Source organism: Chanodichthys erythropterus, chromosome 3 (assembly GCF_024489055.1).
Source record: "Chanodichthys erythropterus isolate Z2021 chromosome 3, ASM2448905v1, whole genome shotgun sequence".
Taxonomy (NCBI): domain Eukaryota; kingdom Metazoa; phylum Chordata; class Actinopteri; order Cypriniformes; family Xenocyprididae; genus Chanodichthys; species Chanodichthys erythropterus.
Genome location: NC_090223.1, coordinates 12461417 through 12480851, shown reverse-complemented (window position 1 = coordinate 12480851; position 19435 = coordinate 12461417). Strand labels below are relative to the sequence as shown.

The 19435-nt window shown below is 40.4% G+C and overlaps 1 protein-coding gene across 1 annotated transcript in view; it reads right to left on the bottom strand.

The window, feature by feature from the left end:
* LOC137017073 (zinc finger protein 502-like) overlaps positions 1-19188 on the bottom strand; it is a 634288-nt gene extending 615100 nt beyond the window's left edge. Inside the window, exons 1-4 of the mRNA XM_067381009.1 lie at positions 19125-19188; positions 15636-15997; positions 15242-15551; positions 5599-5611 (exon numbers count right to left, since the gene is read on the bottom strand). Of these exons, the coding sequence (XP_067237110.1) occupies positions 5599-5611; positions 15242-15551; positions 15636-15997; positions 19125-19182 (743 nt within the window). The 5' untranslated portion in view covers positions 19183-19188. The remainder of the gene's footprint in view (positions 1-5598; positions 5612-15241; positions 15552-15635; positions 15998-19124) is intronic.
* Between the last annotated feature and the right edge of the window lie 247 nt (positions 19189-19435).

Genomic DNA, 19435 nt, shown 5'->3' with positions numbered 1-19435 from the left:
CAATAAATTATTCAAAGAATAACAACCTGAGAAAGTTACAGAAAGAACAAGCTGAATTCAACATTGCTTAGTTCTGGTGAGTTGTGCTTTTTTAGACATTGTTTTTTTTTCAAGAGGTAACAGCCAGGTTAAATGCCATTGTCCAAACGGTTATTGAAACTTTGTTCAATTCCGTCCTCATAGTTGTTGTTTTTTTTTTCTCATTAAAACCAAAGGTGTTCATCAGTGATTGTATATCAAGAGCAAATACATATTTGTGTGCATTTGGTTTTGTGCTTTTAGCAGAAAAATCGCTCGATCGTCTGTGTGAAGACTGCACATTGTGCACGAGCGCCAAGAGAACTGATAATAGCGGCAACGAGCAAAAACAACTAATTCCAGCGAGAGATCGCCTCTTATTTATAACAGACCAACGAATGTGTTTCAAGTTTGTGTGATAGTTATTCGCTGAGTTTCAGTTGACTTTTTAGACGTTTCAGAAAGATTTAAAGACAGATGAAAGCGCATTCTGTTTTTTTGGTTGTTTTTTCATTTTAAAAAACCAGAAGGTTTCGTTTTTACTGTGAGTGTACACAAATAAAAGTAGACCATTTGTATTTTGTGATGATGTCTTGCACTAATCTGTATCGCCAAAAATGATGGAGTAGGCCTCTTTTAAGTTTCAGCTGTTCTGAGGAAAAAATCATCAGAAAGCGCCTGCGCGATCGTCGCCAGAGGGTCAAAAAAACATAATTTCATATTTATGTTTAAATATTAGACTATAGCCTTATATTAGTTTTTAATTTTCATTCATGTTGATTATGAAAAGTGAACAGTATGTTTAAGATAGGCTAATATGATGAACACTATGTCGGGAGACATGGGTGGTTCAGACGGGATTTTCACCACTTCATTTTATAATAAGCCTTTCTTTAAAGTGAATTTCGTTTTGTATAAATTGTATCTTATTTTTAATCAATGTTGTATCAACCAATTGCCTGGATTTACTAAATAGGAAGAAAACCAAGAACGTCATCATTAATTGATAAGATATTTTTGGTCGAACAATATGTTTTAGTTGAACATTATCTGTAGACATACTGGAACTTTAAAATGGTCATTAATACTCTTGATATACTATTTAAGGTGCTGAAGACTTTCATGCCCTTAAATTTATCTGAGCGTGAGCGGAGTAAAATAATGAAAGTGATCAGCATGATTGATATTCAAAACGGTAATGCTGCATTGTACGGAAGAGGATTAGGGCCAAGCAATAATAAAAAAAATAAAAACCATTTTGAGATTAAAGTTGTTCAATTTCCAGAAAAAAATTGTCAAATTTCCAGAAAAAAAGTCGAAATAAAATGTTGAGAATAAAGTCATTAAATTACGAGAAAAAAACTTGTTAAATTTAGAGAAAAAAGTGAGGTAAAATGTTGAGAATAAAGTCATTAAATTTGTTTTCGTAATTTAACGACTTTTCTCTCGTAATTTAATGACTTAATAGCTCAATGAGGCCTCTAATGCCAGCGGGTTAATGTACACTTTCAGAGCCCAGCACTTTTTTCTTAATATGCATTCTTGTGTTTGTGAAACATCATCAGTCACTAATAAAAAATAGTTATAAAGAGCTTAAATATTATTAGAAATGTATTTTATGAAACATCTTCATGAAAATAAAATTGGCCTTGTTTCAGTCTAGAAATGCACTGCAGCTAAAGCCATATTCTATTTCAAATCTGAAGATAATTTTGAGAAAACATCTAAAATGCTAACTGATGTTTATTGTCATCCTCTAAGCATCTATTCAGTGTCTCTATTGTTTTGTGGTGCAAACTGCCCCATTCAGTTTCAGTCTCTCCTGCACACATTCACATCTCTCCGGCTTGGTTATGGCTCGAATTATAATTCTTTTGTCATTATTGTAATTACTGATGACTCTCTATTCACACTGTCTTTGTTTCTTCTCACTTCACTTTCTTTCAAACATTCAAATGAGCTTTACTATTTAAACAGCTGCATAAGGGCTAGCTAGCATGTTAGCACTCGATCAAAACACGACAATTTATGAGATTAAAACCATGTTTTTGCTTCAAACTCACTGTAACGCAAGTCGCGTGTTTAAAACAATCTTCTGTGATCATTTTTTGGCTTCAAAACAAAAAAATGAGACAGAAAATATATTATTTTATAGTATTCTGCACAGTGATATACAGGCTATGTTGATTAGCATTGTGTTATAAATATACACTATTATACTAAATATACTTTAATAAACTCTATCTGACATGGCTTGAAAATCTCTCTCTGCATGTTATTATCAAAGGGATTTCTGTCATATAATTAATGAAAGTCTCACTCTTGCACTTTCTGCTCGAGGATGCCCTCTGGCTTTTAGTATGAATGAAACAGACATAATAGCGCTCCATAATACTCACATCGCCACATGTATGAGTAAAAATTGAATAAATATTATTGACAAAGCATATGAGAATATATAAATAATTCTCCAAATGTACACACTTTTTAACTAAAAGCCACGGGGGACATTGTTTAGTCAATCGCTTTCATGAAGACCGTTAGTATTTTTATGGTTGGATGCAGTTGAGGTTCATAATTCATATTAAAATATCGACTCACTTGGTGTTTCATTTTCATAACTTTCAAGGCATTACTGTCACTTTAAGATTTTCAGACTAAAACAGAAGCCAAAAACAGAAGCTTGAGGTTATTACAATCTTTTATACTAAAATTAACTTTAAAACATTAAAACAAAGAACAAATTAGTGCGCCAACTTCCTCTTGCAGGTTAATATTTAGTTTGACCTGATGAATTAATATGAAAGTTTCTCAAACCTGCCTTTTTTGTTGAAAACAAACATTTGTACCCATTTCAGTTTGACTGTTTATATAACTGTGATAAAGTGTTTGAATCTTTCTATCATGAATGTTGTTCAGCATCATGAATGAATGAAGAATAAACACCAACCTCTCTGTTCTTCAGTATCGTCAGTGTGTTTCATTCTGCAGGGTTCGGGATGTTCTCACTGTCCTCTTTAATAAACTCAGTCTTTGCAGATTTCAGCTCTTCCTGATAATCTGATGCTCGTCTGATAGGAATATTCAAGCATTTATTGGAGAATTACAGTGGGAGGAGCTTCAGTGATGATGTAACTTCAGTGGGAGGAGCTTAATTGACTGAAGTCCAGTGTGGGAGGAGCATCACTGAGGATGTGACTGTGATGGGAGGAGCTGATCTGGCAAAACATATATCAGTTTGAGTTTGTTTTAATAATAAATGACACTTAGAAACATTTATGCATGTCTGTCTATTTATTGTAAAGTAACTGACGAAAATTCGTAAATTATATTTATTGCTACTCCTAACATTATTCTGCTTCTTTATTCAACAGTCAGATATCAAGAAATACACAAAAAGAATACAAGTAATGTAAAGTCACTTCTTGCAATTATAAATTATGGTAAGAAGAACAGCTGAAAGCATAAAGTCTGTTGACAGCAATGAAATGAGCTTTAAGTGTCAATTTACAGAAGATCTGAAGACATCAGCATAATAAATGAGGTGATGTCAGACACAGACGAGGACACAGATGAGGTAAGTGCAACAGTGTTTATTAACAGAGGTTTCAGACACAGGTGAAGACACAGGTAAAGAATTGCCAATGTCGTAATTCTGCTCCACCGGGGATAGCTTCTTGGAATAGAAGGCGCATGGATGGAGTCGTGGAGGATTCCCCTGCCGCTGGGACAGTACCGCTCCGACCCCGGTGGAAGAGGCATCTACCTCGACGATGAACTGACGGTTTGGATCGGGATGGACCAGGATCGGAGCAGACTTGAAGGAGAGTTTCAACTGATGGAAGGCGTTCGTGGCTGTGGGGTTCCAGGACAGAGACTTGGGCCGGTTACGGAGAAGAGAGGTGAGTGGTGAACTGAGCATGCTGTAGTAGAAACGGCGGTAGAAGTTAGCAAAGCCCAGGAATCTCTGAAGCTCCTTAATGGTGTTGGGTTGTTTCCAGTGAGTGATGGCTTCCACCTTCCCCTGGTCCATCTTCACACCATTGGAATCGATGACATAACCTAGGAACTGGACTGAGGAGGTGTGGAATTCGCATTTTTCCAGTTTAAGGTACAGTTGGTGTTCACGGAGCTTCTGGAGGACGAGTTTGACATGGTTCACATGGTCTTCATTACGATGAGAGTAGATGAGGATGTCGTCGATGTATACAATGACGAACTTGTTCAGGTAATCTCGGAAAACTTCATTCATATAATTCTGGAACACAGACGGACTATTGGACAACCCATACGGCATCACCTGATATTCGTAGTGCCCGGACGGGGTGATGAACGCTGTCTTCCACTCGTCCCCCTTCCGTATGCGAATCAGGTTGTATGCACTCCTCAAGTCCAGTTTTGAGAAAATGGTGGCTCCACGTAATTGTTCCAGGGCAGCTGGGACCAGAGGAAGGGGATAGCTGAACTTAACTGTCTGTGAATTGAGATGGCGATAGTCAATACACGGCTGCAAGCCTCCGTCCTTTTTGGCCACGAAGAAGAAACTCGACGCGGCAGGGGAAGTCGATGGTCGTATGAATTCCTGCTGAAGAGCCTCTTGAACGTACTCCTCCATGGCCTTCTGCTCCGGGATGGACAAGGGGTATACTCTTCCCTTTGGTAACGTGGCCCCAGGCAGGAGGTCGATGGCGCAGTCCCATGGCCGATGAGGTGGAAGTTGAGTTGCCAACCGCTTACTGAAGACATCCTGGAATGCCCGATAAGCTGAAGGAATGGTTACTTGGACTTGGGTTTCAGTGGGAACGGTGTGACTGCAAGCAGCGAGTCGTTGGGAAACCCGGATGGATTTTTGGATAAGATTCTCTAACCCCAGGGAATCTTCATATACCACGATCCATTGTTTAACTTCTTCACGTAATCCATGACGAAAAGCTGTGATGAGAGTGGTTTCATTCCAGCCACTTATATAAGCGAGGGTGCGGAAGCGCACAGCATATGAACTTACAATTTCGTTCCTTTCTTGGCGAATGTTGAATAGCTGATCGTGAATGGATAAATCAGCTGTCTGCTGGCTGAAGACTTCCTTTAACTGGGAACAGAATGAGGATACAGAACCAAGGATCGCAGAATTAGCTTCCCATAATGATTGGGCCTATTGCAGGGCTTTACCTGATAATAGATTAATGATGAACGCCACCCGGCTTCTTTCGGTGGTGAACAGAAGAGCATTGGCTTCCAGGAAAAGAGAGCATTGTAGTAGGAACCCGCTGCAATACTCCGCCACGCCGCTGTATGTCGCTGGTTTGGCCATGGGACTCGCAGGGGCAGCTGAAGAAGTGAGCGGTGGTTGTGGTATTTTGAAGGAGTGAGGACCGTACAGCGTTGACCAGTTCCAGGAAGGGATCCGTGGTGCGGTCCCCGCCTGTGTCTGAAGAGCTCTGCATCTGGTCTGGTCTTCTGTCAGACACAGACGAGGACACAGATGAGGTAAGTGCAACAGTGTTTATTAACAGAGGTTTCAGACACAGGTGAAGACACAGGTAAAGAATCTTGACACGTAGAACTGACGAATGGTATAACAATGACAACTTTCCTTGGTAGATGACGATGGTGACACAGATGATGATGGAGGACTCAGGACTGGAGATGAAGACGATGAAGACAACAGAAGGTACAATGTTCAGGTAAGACGAGGTCGAGTGACGTGTAGGGATCGGTGCAAGACCAGACAATGAGTGAATGGGACTGGCGTGCTTATATGTGGCTCTGGTGATGATGCACAGGTGTTCAGTATTCAGGTGATTGTGAACGAGTGGGCGTGGCGTAAGTGTTCGTGTCAGAAGGTGCAGATTGTGTAGCCGTGACACATGAAATAAAGAGTGTTTTCAGCAGTTTCTCTGTTAATATTGATGATCCTCAGACTATCAACACTAATTCAACAAGACATTCAGATCATCAGCTCACTATAATATATTAAAATATATATTTTGTAGTACTTCATCTTTCAATCACTAACTTAATTTAGATTTTTTTTTCTCCAGAAAACAAGAAAAATGATCATGTAATCTTACTTATCTAGCAAAAGCATCTAAGATTTTTCATATATATTTAGACTGAAAGCAAGACAAAAAATACTAAATAAGAAAAGCTTTTTTGTGCTTTTTTTTTTAGAAGGCAGCTGTCTGATAATTTTCATGATATACAACTCTCTGGTCAAGAGAGATTCTTGGTTGTTGGTTATTTCTTAAAATCAGGCAGGATTGATTTGTTGGTTTGACTCTTTAAAGGTCAAACAAAAGAATTCACTATCAAAGGTTGGAAATGACTGCAGTAAAGTATTGGGTGTGAAATTGCCTGGGTTGCCAGATTTGTTTTTATATTCAGTAATCTGTTGCATGAAGCTAGTTGAACAAACTCTGAGTTTCACAATAGGTTTGGAGTTGACAAATCCAGATAAATCCAACCTGGTTTAGATCAGGATCAGATGTTTCACTCTGTCAACTCAGGTTTAATCCAGAGATTGCAAAGCGTGTGCACCTGAAAGAGTGACGAACAGCCAATCACACGGAACAAGGAGAACGTCAGTTTAATTTACTTCTAGAGAGAGTCACGCAATTCATGTCTCTTCCGAAGATTAAGAGATCTTTATGAAAAATATGAAATTAAACATATTTACAAAGCAGGAATAAACAAGTGAAAATTTGAGAAAGAAAATATCGGACTATATCAATGCATGTGCATCAAACAAATATACTGAATAATTAATATAGTTTCACAAAAGAGCTCAAAAAATACTTGTAAGCTTTATCTGTTTGAAAGATTTATATAATATGCATGTATTATATTTATTTTAATTTAAAAGCAAAGTTTAATATTGTCAATGACTATAATTGTTACGGTACTGGTGTAGAGATGAGGCAGATGCAGATTTTCACAATCATAAACACTCTTTAATCAACAACGGCAGGGAATCACCAAACATACACATAACACAACAGAGAACGGACGAGGAGTGAAGGGAGTGAGTGCAATATATGGGGAGTGCTGACAATAGAGTCCAGGTGCAGGTGATGAGTGACGATGAGGAGCTGACGAGGGAAGTGAGTGCAGGTGTGGAGAACAGGAGGATCTTGGGAAATAGAGTCCAGGGGAACACAGGATCTGTAACAGTACCTCCCCTCCCTCCAGGGGGGCGGGCGCCCTGGAGACCTCAAACCGGAGCAGGGGGAGGAGTAGACTGGAGTGGAGGTCTCCAGGGCAGGCTCAAAAGCCATGGCGGGTCAGGAGCCGTGGGCAGCCATGGCGGGTCAGGAGCCGTGGGCAGCCATGGCGGGTCAGGAGCCGTGGGCAGCCATGGCGGGTCAGGAGCCGTGGGCAGCCATGGCGGGTCAGGAGCCGTGGGCAGCCATGGCGGGTCAGGAGCCGTGGGCAGCCATGGCGGGTCAGGAGCCGTGGGCAGCCATGGCGGGTCAGGAGCCGTGGGCAGCCATGGCGGGTCAGGAGCCGTGGGCAGCCATGGCGGGTCAGGAGCCGTGGGCAGCCATGGCGGGTCCGGGACCGAAGGCTTAGGACCGTTGAGCCCAGTCGGCGGTGAAGGACCGGCGGGAGATGGCGGGACCGTAGGCTCCGCCGACCGAAGCGCAGCCGGGGCTCCAGAAGGCCGCAGTGGAAGCAGGAGGACAGCCAACAAAACGAACACTGGGGGGAGTGAGGAGGCCAACTGGAACTGAGGGACGGAGTGACGGAGCGGAGATGGAGGAGTGTAGTCCAGAGGGGAGGGCAGGCCGACGAGTGAACAAGGTGTGAGTGGAGGCAGGATGGATACTGGTGAAGCTGGTGGACTGATGGGCAACGGTGGAGCAGAGGGAGGTTGGAGCCGGGGTGAAGGTAATCGCCCAGAGGTCCGAGGTGGAGATCTGGGCGAGGGGGCTTGAGGTGAAGGTTCAGTGAAGAAACACATGGGAGGCGGGAGAGGGAGGCAGGGAGGGAAAACAGTCCTTACAAATTTCATAATAAAGGGCTCGGCGGAGACGGGAGAACTTGGCTCGGCGGAGATTGGAGAACTTGGCTCGGCGGAGACGGGAGAACTTGGCTCGGCGGAGACGGGAGAACTTGGCTCGGCGGAGACGGGAGAACTTGGCTCGGCGGAGACGGGAGAACTTGGCTCGGCGGAGACGGGAGAACTTGGCTCGGCGGAGACGGGAGAACTTGGCTCGGCGGAGACGGGAGAACTTGGCTCGGCGGAGACGGGAGAAGACTGGGGTTGAGGGCCATTTCATCCCCTCAAATACAATTAAAATCCCCACAGGCACTGGAGCTGGCTCTGTGGGGACTGGAGCGGGCTCTGGAGATACTGGAGCGGGCTCTGGAGATACTGGAGCGGGCTCTGGAGACACTGGAGCGGGCTCTGGAGACACTGGAGCGGGCTCTGGAGACACTGGAGCGGGCTCTGGAGACACTGGAGCGGGCTCTGGAGACACTGGAGCGGGCTCTGGAGAGACTGGAGCCGCTTTCTTCCTCCTCCTCCGCTTACTGGGCCCAGTAGAGGAATGTGGGTCCAGCATGGGGCAGGCAGGGAGTTCGCTGGAGGGGTATGCGGAGGAAGACGGAGCTTGGCAGACTGGCCGGGCTGACCGTGTTTTTGGAAGGACTGGACGAGAGGAACACCCAACATTCTGAACTTCTTGGACTAAGAATTCGGAGCAATTTAAAAACAAAACTAAATTTATAGCATCAGTTAAGGAAACATAATCATTAGGTTCCATAAAGCGAATGGTATTCTCATCCAGTCCATCCAAAAACAGGTCAATCAACTGAGCATCCGACCAATCTGTCGAATAAGCGAGCTCTACGAACTCCTCCACATACCTCTCCAGCGAACGACCTACCTGCAGGAGCCCGATAAGGCGATCGCTGGCTGTCAGGGTGAGAGGCGTTGGAGGAGCTGGATCCAGGGAGCCGGTGGAAGTCTCCATTTTCTCCTTGTAAAAATCCAACGTTTTTTGGGTCCGTTCTTCTGTTACGGTACTGGTGTAGAGATGAGGCAGATGCAGATTTCCACAATCATAAACACTCTTTAATCAACAACGGCAGGGAATCACCAAACATACACATAACACAACAGAGAACGGACGAGGAGTGAAGGGAGTGAGTGCAATATATGGGGAGTGCTGACAATAGAGTCCAGGTGCAGGTGATGAGTGACGATGAGGAGCTGACGAGGGAAGTGAGTGCAGGTGTGGAGAACAGGAGGATCTTGGGAAATAGAGTCCAGGGGAACACGTGATCTGTAACAATAATAGGCCTAATTATCATTTTTATTCCTGTTTCTATAAAAGTATGAATATGGAGGCTATCTTACAGCGACAATGATTTTGTCCTCCATTGTTGTTTCGGATTTCTGCCTCCGTCACTACTAAAGCAAGCTCCTGATGGGTTAAGGCAGTGCGAATTTGCGCCAAATTTACTAAAATACTTTTTAACTAAAATTTCAACTAAAATATCCATTTAAGTCTAGATTAAAGACACATCTCTTTAGTCTCTCTAAAATGTTTTCACTATAAACAGATTTAATTTGGAGATACAGGGGGAGTGGCTTTATTGCATCAGACACATGTCACTTTACTCACAGCTGATTGGTCAAGTTTGGATTTGTGATCTCTAACCCAGAATAAATTATGCTCCGGAGCAGGTTAGCCGTGTAGCGTAAATTACCATAGCAATGAACCTCACTAAAAACCACTCCACCTTCATAAGCCTGAAAAACCAGAGTTTGCTCAAACTAATCTTGAACTTACCTGGGTAGAAACTGAAATGGGGTTTGTGCAACAGGCCACAGGTGATGAAGAAAGTGACATATTCATTTCAGACCCTCCCCTCAGGATCTTTGTATAGAGTCCCTTTAGCTAAGACAAACAGATTTAAATGTAAAGAATGCAGTTAGCTAATAATGTAATAATGTAGGCAATTAATATACAAACACTGTTAGAAATTTAATTGAAGGTACAAGCTCCTGGAAAATGAATTACATATTAACAATAATTAGGATATAGAAATTTGGGAATGTGCATGTTGACCCAGATGTTGCATCTTCTGAAGTTCTCGCAGGAGTTGGCGCCGTCTCTTCACAGTTGTTGGTCATCTGAGGTCTTCTTAAGAGGCTGGATCCAAACTGAAGCTGAAGTCCTCTCTAGTCACGGGCTTCCCAAGATAAATCAGAAAGGAGAATGGAGAATAATTGTAGCTGCTGTTCATAACATTAAGTAAATATAGCCACGAGCAATTGATCTGATATTATTATGTGAATACTTGGCTAAAGAGATGCGTCTTTAATCAAGACTTAAACTGATATTTTAGTTGAAATATTAGTAAAAAAAAATTTTGTAAAAAAAAAAAAAAAAGATTTTAGTAAATTTGGCACAAATTTAATATAGTATTTGTATTTAATATTGGGGGCATTCAAGTTATTTGACATTTTATTTATTTATTTTTTTATGCAATAGTTACTTTCCCTGTTAAATAGTTACTTTTATAATGATGTAACTCAGTTACTAACTCCGTTACTATTTGTGAGAAGTAACTAGTAACTATAACTAATTACTTTATTAAAGTAACATGCCCAACACTGGTGAGGAGGTCGGACAGTCTGTTAAATAGTAAAAACGGTGTTTGCTCAAGCTGTAGGCAATATTGAGACTACAAGCTTTAAAGCAGGCAAATTGAGCTTATTGGCCGTATTTTACAACTACTTTCCCGCTGACGAGTTGTGTATTTATTCAGAGGAAGTGTGTGAAAGAGTCTCTCATGACACAAATTTGTGTCTGTTGTGAAGTGAATTTCACGCGCGAATGAAGCAAGTAAACGAAAACTGTTCAAGCGTCACTACACGCGAATAGCGCGATTTATTCACGCAAGTCGCGTCTGGTGTGAAGCCATTAGCGGTTTGTTATCATCATCAAGCTCAGGCTGCGATGCCACTTGATTGAACTGGTCAGAATTCCCAAGATTGAGCGATGAATTGAGCTTTCAGTGTTTTATTAAATAAATTATACATTGCAACATTATACTTCACCTGAGCGAGGGGGATTCAGACGAGTGCCGTGATGTCAGCAGCTCTGATTGGCTGAAGGCAGAGAGCAACAAAATCTGACCAAGTTGAAGAGACGTTCAACCCGGGTGTGTCTCATCCGTCCTGAAAAGTGAAGCCGCAAGCTCTTTGATCACCCCCTGGTGGCTGGATGCAGTACAAGTCATAAACCCGCCCTCTCAATGCAAACGAATGGCACTTGTCAAAATAACAAAAATTGAATTACACTTACAATAAAATTTTCCAAAAGATGGTTTTGGTCATTTAAGGTAGTATAAATATATTCAATAGTTTGTTTTTGTGATCAGTTTGATTTTTGCTAGCAATTTGGTGCTATAGAAATGGGGCGTGTCATCATGACTTACAGTTGATTGACAGCTTCTCTGAGAACTGTTGGAGCTTCGGGGGGAGATTGAAGATAAATAAATAACTAACTATTATTTTTCGATTTCTGTGTTATTTCTCACTGACAAAAGGAGCTGTTCAGCATTAAACTGTCCTAAACGACCTAAGATCTGACGGATCACTGAGGGTTTTTTTTCGGTCACATTAAATGTGGGCTTTATAAGCGAATTATTAAATGTTATTAGCCAAGATAACACGGCTAATGTTAGCCATGACGGAAAAAGCAGGTGATCATTATCTGGCAGTTACTAATTATTTTTATCGGTATAAAATTATTATTATCAGGACAAAACTAATCCTACTCTAGTTAATTAAAGAGCACTGTCTAAAGCAATCAATCTGCTGTAAAGTTAGTTCAACTTGACCAAGGTTTCAAAAATATTATTGCTCTAGAAACAGAATATTATTTTACAAGTATAATTTTAATTTGTGTATAATTTAGATATTTAAAATACTTCAATTACGATGCGTTGTTTTGACCTAGTTATTAGTAATTTAGTTGATGAACAACGTGCATAAATAAACATTCAAATAATTGTAAATTCCTTATTGCCAGATGTAATTAACCCATCGTTTAAGCCAAATGAAATAGGGAGGAGGAAAAGAAAAATATAATAAACAATAGATAAAACAAATAGGTGATCTGATCTTGATGATGCAGACGTCTGGGTGGAAGTTTGATACCGCGACTCCGCCTCCAGGCTCCACTGACGATTCTTTCTGCACATGCCCAGGTTCCAACATGTCAACGCCCATCATCGTCCGTTTTACCCTCGGTTCATTACAATGGAAGGAAGCGACGTTGCGTCATCCATCTTTTTTTACAGTCTATGGTTCAACCCCTCAACATATGTGTTACTTGTGCTGCTGGTGTGTTGTTTAATATAGATTTGTGTGTGCGATTGTAATATGATTCTGCCAGAGTAAACTTATTATTAAACAGATTTACACGTATTTTCAAAATGTAGACTGCACTGCATATATTAAAAAAATGGGTTTTTGAGCAATCATAAACAACGCAAAAACATGCTGTGACATCATGTGCAAACAACTTATAAGTAAACTTACTCAAATTTAACTTTAGATACACTACACACTTTGCAGTTGTTTTTCATTTGAATTCTAATCTAAAGATTTAATTTCAAGATTTAAAGCAAAAACAGAAAGGTCTGACTATCTTTGTGAAATTATATACCACCACACACACACACACACACACACACACATAATAATAATCGAAATGTTTCTGAAGACAATTAGAGATGAATTCATAACCCCTCACCCCCAATTCAATATTTATTAGTGGTGGGCATAGATTCTTTTAATCTAGATTAATCTCTAGATTAAAATGGCTCATTTAAATTCTGCCGAAAACATTCAGAATATGTATGCTACCCAAATAATGACAAAGTAATCCGCCATTTTGTCCGACAAAGCAGTCAGGCGTTAGAAGATTAACCTCGGTGGAGTTAAACTTAAAAAAAAATTGTGTATATTTCCGCGTTTGAAACAACATTCATTCTCATGTTCATTCATGTTTATTTGATGCTATAAATGAACTATTAGTAAGAGATGATCGGTTTACGAGCCTCTTGAGCTGAGGCGCTACAGCAATCTGTCACGACCATGGTCACGACACATTAAAGAGCAACAAAAAGTTTTTTTTTTTTGTTTGAATTTCTTAAAAAAAAACTACAACCTGCTCTGTCTTGTCTGTCGACGTGTTGTCAGTGTCCTCTTTGCTCCGTATCACTGTGTGTGGCGTGACAGCGCCACGGCTTGTCGGACAAAGCAACAGTAACTAAGGGGGGCGGGTCTTTGCAAAGGGTCAATTCGGCTAGATATACATCCGCGCTAAAATATCAAGGTGAAAGTCATCATAGCTTGCGTAGTATAGACCAAGCTCCCAACCCAACTTTGAGAAATGATGTTTCATTAACAAAATTCGGGAGGAGCACTTTCAAATGATCCTTTCAATCATCACGTCATTCTGACCAGCTGTCAGCAATCAGTAATCAACAAGTCTACCCAATCAGCATAAGTGGAGACCATTATAAATACACAGTCGACTCACCCATGTTCCTCGAGTTCTTCAGCATCCCTCCACCACCCCATCTCCTCACTCTCGCATAGTTATCTTCCTAACCAAATCTCACACGCGCCTGGTTATTTCCTTAACCAGAATACGGGGGGAGTACTCTGGGTTCGGGCCAAATACTGAGCTCGGAGCCCTCTCCTCGGACAGCACGCCAAATACGCTATTTATTTATCTGACTTATTTGCAAGTGTGAACTCGTGAATAGATTAACGGCGATATTTTTTTTTATCGCCCGAGTCTCACGTTAACGCAGCACGTTAACGCCGATAACGGCCAACCATTAATATTTAAATATTTGAAGACCTCAGATGCAAAAGCCTCTAAGCGCCATCTTGTAATGAATCGTCACATAGGCTGGGATCCATTTGCATGCTTTATAGAACAGAAGCGTAGTCGTACAGGCAGGGTAAATCAGGAGCAGACAGATATAACACAGGGCAGGCAGAATCGTAGTCAGAACAGGCACTAGTTGGGGGCTGGCAGCAAACACTCGCAGAACAGAATACAAAGCACAGGTCAGGGATAGGCAACAGAGGTTCGTAGACGATAAACAACAGGTTCAACAACGGGTCAGACAGACAGAATAATAACGGGTCAGACAGACAGAATAATAACGCTCAGAATTGTACACCACGGCAATACAAGACCTCGCGATTGACAGTGGGCAACGTGAATCCTTAAATAGTCCAGTAAATGAGCTACACCTGGCAGGTGATTAGTCCGGGATGAAGGCTGATGGGAAATGTAGTGAAAGAATGTCAATACTCAGGTGAAGTTACCTCCGATTGCCAGAGGAGGGAGCTACGGAATTCATGACGCATCTGATATTCTCGTATGTTTATAGCTTTAGGTTCAGTAATTTCACTTTAATGACAATTAATAACTGAACATAAACATACAAGCTTGATAAAAATGCTTATTTTAGAAGAAAATTTCAGATGGCACTTTTGCATCTGAAGTCTTCATTTTCTTCCTATATTTCGAGCATCGTGAACAGTGAGCTGCTCTGCCTGTACATAATTTTCTCCTTTTCGCGTCCGTCTTCAGCGTCTCGGGCCTCTTGTTAACGGCCGTTTACAGACTCAGACATGATGTAGGCTATTTACCTTTATCACTGTCCCAGTAGCTCCCGAAAATAACATAAACAATAAATACAAAAATACAGTACAAAGACTGGAGAAATGTAATGTTCTCTTAAATTGGCAAGTTAGGAGCTACTTTTAGCTTTAAGATGTTTTGTGAATACGGCCCCTGTAAGAAATGTTACTAAACAAAGATAAAATAACTGCTGAAAGTGAGCTGTTATGTAGGATCACTCTATCAATAGGAAAAATATCCCACCTTTATTAGTCAAGCATATTTACAGTACAAACCTTGAAAGTGAACTATAGGCAAAAAACAAAAAACTCAGAAACACAATAATCGTAATCGAGGTAAAATGTTCAATTAATTGAGGTTTTGATTTTAGGTCATAATCGTCCAGCCCTAATTTAAGTGTGCAGCTTCTCTGCTGTGGATCTTCTTGTGTGTTTTCAGATTTGATGACTGACTGAATCTCTTGTCACAGTGTGAACACTTGTAAGGTTTTTCTCTAGTGTGGATCCTCTCATGTGCTTTCAGAGATGATAAATAACTGAATCTCTTGTCACAGTGTGAACACTTGTGAGGTTTTTCTCCAGTGTGAATCCTCTGGTGCACTTTTAAACAGTTTGCTGAAATAAAAGTCTTCTCACACTCAAAGCACATGAACTCTCTCACACCAGTGTGTATTTTCTGATGTGCTTTTAAACTTTGCAGCAGTGAAAAACTCTTTCCACACACAGAACATGAATGTGGCTTCTCCTTCGTATGAACTCTCAGGTGTCTCTTCAGGCTTGATGCCCTATTAAATGTTTTTCCACACTGATCACATGTGAACAGCTTTTCTCCTGTATGAACTCTCATGTGAACATCAAGACTTTGTTTGTATAGGAATTTGTTTCCACATTGTCTGCATACATACGATCTCTCTCCAGTGTGAATGTTCATGTGAACATCAAGATGTTGTTTGGTTGTGAAGCTCTTTCCACACTGATCACATGTGAACGGCTTCTCTCCTGTATGAACTCTCATGTGAACCTCAAGAATACCTTTGGTTGAGAAGCTCTTTCCACACTGATCACATGTGAACGGTCTTTCTCCTGTATGAACTCTCATGTGAATCTCAAAATTACATTTGTACGTGAAGCTCTTTCCACACTGAGTGCAGGTTGTAGATTTCTTGGCTCTTCTTTTATTTAAAAACGTCTTTTTAGTCTTTGAGTGACTCAAAGGTTTTTCTCCAGGTTTGACATGATGTTTCTCCTCCACTTCACTCAGTTCTTCACTCTCCTCCTCCTCTTTAATCATATCTAAAATGGAAGGAAAAATAATTAGTTTTATTTTCAGTACATCAAAATAATCCAGAGAGAAATACACATATATACATAAAAGTGAGCCCTGGCGTAATATCAGAAACTAGACAACTGCTATAAAATATTATCATCACTTTAATGTCTTTTTAATTAATGAATATTAAGTAATGTCCCTGAAACTTGCTATGAATGAGGATTATTGATCTTCAATTATTATTTTTAAAACATTATTGACAAATCCCATGTTTCTGTAGTGAGAACTTCAAGGTGGAGTAAGTAGATTTTGAAAATCACGGTTTGGAAGTTAGTCCGCCGACCCCAACAACAATTGCGTAACCAATCAGCATTAGGGGGCGTGGCTATAACATCGAGGAGAGAGAACGAGTAAGAGGGAGATTTGAGGGGGAAAAAAAAACAATACAAAAGAGCTCAAACGAACATCACTAGAATCCTGCATTTATATTATAAAAGCTTTCCAGCGCTGGAGAGAACTAAAAAAATCTGAAATGAAATAATTATTTTGTTGTGCATCAGCTGTGATAAACAGACATCCACTCTCATTACCTGTGTAACTGTGGCCAGATAGAGTTGAGCAGGTAAACCACTTCACACTGACCACTGCTAGAGAATGAGGTGTTTAGCGTCATTGTTAGTGCTCTCGCCTCGCCTGCCAGCAGTGATCGGCCGGGGTTCAAGACTGACTCTGAGCAACACTGGAGGGTGAGTTTTGGAGGCAGAACAATGAAGAGAGGGGTGGGTTTGTTTGGGTTGATTTCTAATATCAACAATGTCCAATCTACTTATCCCACCTTGAAATATATTTGAGCAACAGCACAATAATCTAACATAATATAAGCATTTCAAAAATATACAATAGTTCCATAATTTTTAGATTGATATTTATTTTACCAAAAGCTTTTTCATTATTAAAGGGTTAGTTCACCAAATTCTGTCATTAATTACCGTAAGACCCTTGTTCATCTTTGGATTATAAATTAAAATGTTTTTGATGAAATCCAATGGCTCAGTGAAGCATCTGTGACAAAGTGTTTGGTGAGGATGAGCGGTATGCTGATTGATTGATATGAATCACCTGGAGCAGAGAAAATGGACAGACTTGATTTAAGGAGCAGATGGAATTGAGAGAGGAGGCCTGATTTTCGTTTTGAATCCTGCGCAGGATGAACGCTATGTGACTGAGGGCAAACTTGGATGAATGCATTGTGAGCTGTTTGTGATCAGAGACTGTATCTGCACACCGGGACGCCGGTTTGTGCTAGTGACGCTGAATGGATCTACATTAATTCGACGGACGAATGGACATTGCTTCAGGAGTGACGGAGGGGTCTCGACGGCCACCGGACGAGGGAAGTGTGGTTTTATTGTTGTATGTAATAATTTTCCTGTGTTTTTGGGGTGGGTTTGTTTATGTGGGATGGGGAGGGTAAATGTGTGTTTATTGATGCCTGACAGAGACCACAGCAGTGCACGTGTGACATTCATATTCATTGTCTTATAGAAAACATGTGTTGAATTGGAGTGATATTGGCACTGATAACTGGTATCTTATGAATTGAAGTGATGAATTGGGTTTTGCAGTGTGTTTTGGGGTTTTATGCTGTTTAATGCATCTCAGCCTAAAGCCAAAGTTTTAAGCAATTAATGTGTTAATAAAAAAAGGGTACTTTATTGTTAATATTGGTGTTGTGGTTGTTCAGACTCCTGATTATCCCGGACCTAACCGGGTTAAATAAAGGTGGTGGCAGCAGAGTGGTCTAGATTGATACTGACCACGTGACCCAGTGTTAAAAAGGGAGAAAGAGCCCAAAATAATTATTACACATCTAATGCCAGCGAGTTAATTTACACTTTCCGAGCCCAGCGTTTTTTTTGGTGCACAAAAGGTATTCTTAATATGTGTTCTTGTGTTTGTGAAACATCATCAGTCGCTAATAAAAAAAGTTATGAAGAGCTTAAATATTATTAGAAATGTATTTTATGAAACGTCTTCATGAAAATAAAATTATCCTTGTTTCAGTCTAGAAATGCACTGCAGCTAAAGTCATATCCTATTTAAAATTTGAAGATAATTTTGAGAAAACATCTAAAATGCTAACTGATGTTTATTGTCATCCTCTAAGCATCTATTCAGTGTCTCTATTGTTTTGTGGTTCAAACTGCCCCATTCAGTTTCAGTCTCTCCTGCACACATTCACAGCTCTCCGGCTTGGTTATGGCTCTAATTATAATTCTTTTGTCATTATTGTAATTACTGATGACTCTCTATTCACACTGTTTTTTTGTTTCTTCTCACTCTTTCAAACATTCAAATGAGCTTTACTATTCAAACAGCTGCATAAGGGCTAGCTAGCATGTTAGCTTATAGCACCCCATCAAAACACGACAATTTATGAGATTAAAACCATGTTTTTGCTCCAAATTAACTCACTATAATGCAAGTCGAGTGTTTAATGAAAGTCGCATTCTCGGACTTTCTGCTCGAGGGTGCCCTCTGGCTTCCAGTATGAATGAAAGTGCCCTATAATGCTCACATCGCCTCATTTAAGAGTAAAAATGTAATAAATATGACTCCCCTATAGAAATTTGACGTAAACATATGAGAATATATAAATATTTATCCAAATGTACACTCTTTTGAACTAAAAGCCACATGACATTGTTTAGTCTATTAGTTTCGTGACGACTAATTTTTTATCATTGGATGCAGCTGAGGTTCATAATTCATATTAAAATTTCGACTCACTTGGTGTTTCATTTTCATAACTTTCAAGACATTACTGTCACTATAAGATTTTCAGACTAAAACAGAAGTTATACTGAAGCTTGAGGTAATTACAATATTTTACACTCAAACTAACTTTAAAACATTAAAACAAAGAACAAATTAGTGCACCAACTTCCTCCTGCAGGTTAATATTTAGTTTGACCTGATGTTGACAATTAATATGAAAGTTCCTCAAACCTCCCTTTACTGACCATTTGTTGAAAACAAACATTTGTACTCATTTCAGTTTGACTGTTTATCTAACTGTGATGAAGTGTTTGAATCTTTCTAACATGAATGTTGTTCAGCATCATGAATGAATGAAGAATAACCACCAACCTCTTTGTTCTTCAGTATCTTCAGTGTGTTTCATTCTGCAGGGTTCTGGATCACTCATGTTCTCACTGTCCTCTTTAATAAACTTTGCTTTAATGCTTGTCTGATGGGAATGTTCCAGCATTTATTGGAGAATTGCAGTGGGAGGAGCTTCGCTGATTATGTGATTAGTGGGAGGAGCTTCACTGATGATGTGATTGCAGAGGGAGGAGCTTCATTGACTGTGAAGTCCAGTGTGGGAGGAGCTTCACTGATGATGTGACTGTGATGGGAGGAGTCGATCTGCCAAAATCAAACATATATCAGTTTGAGTT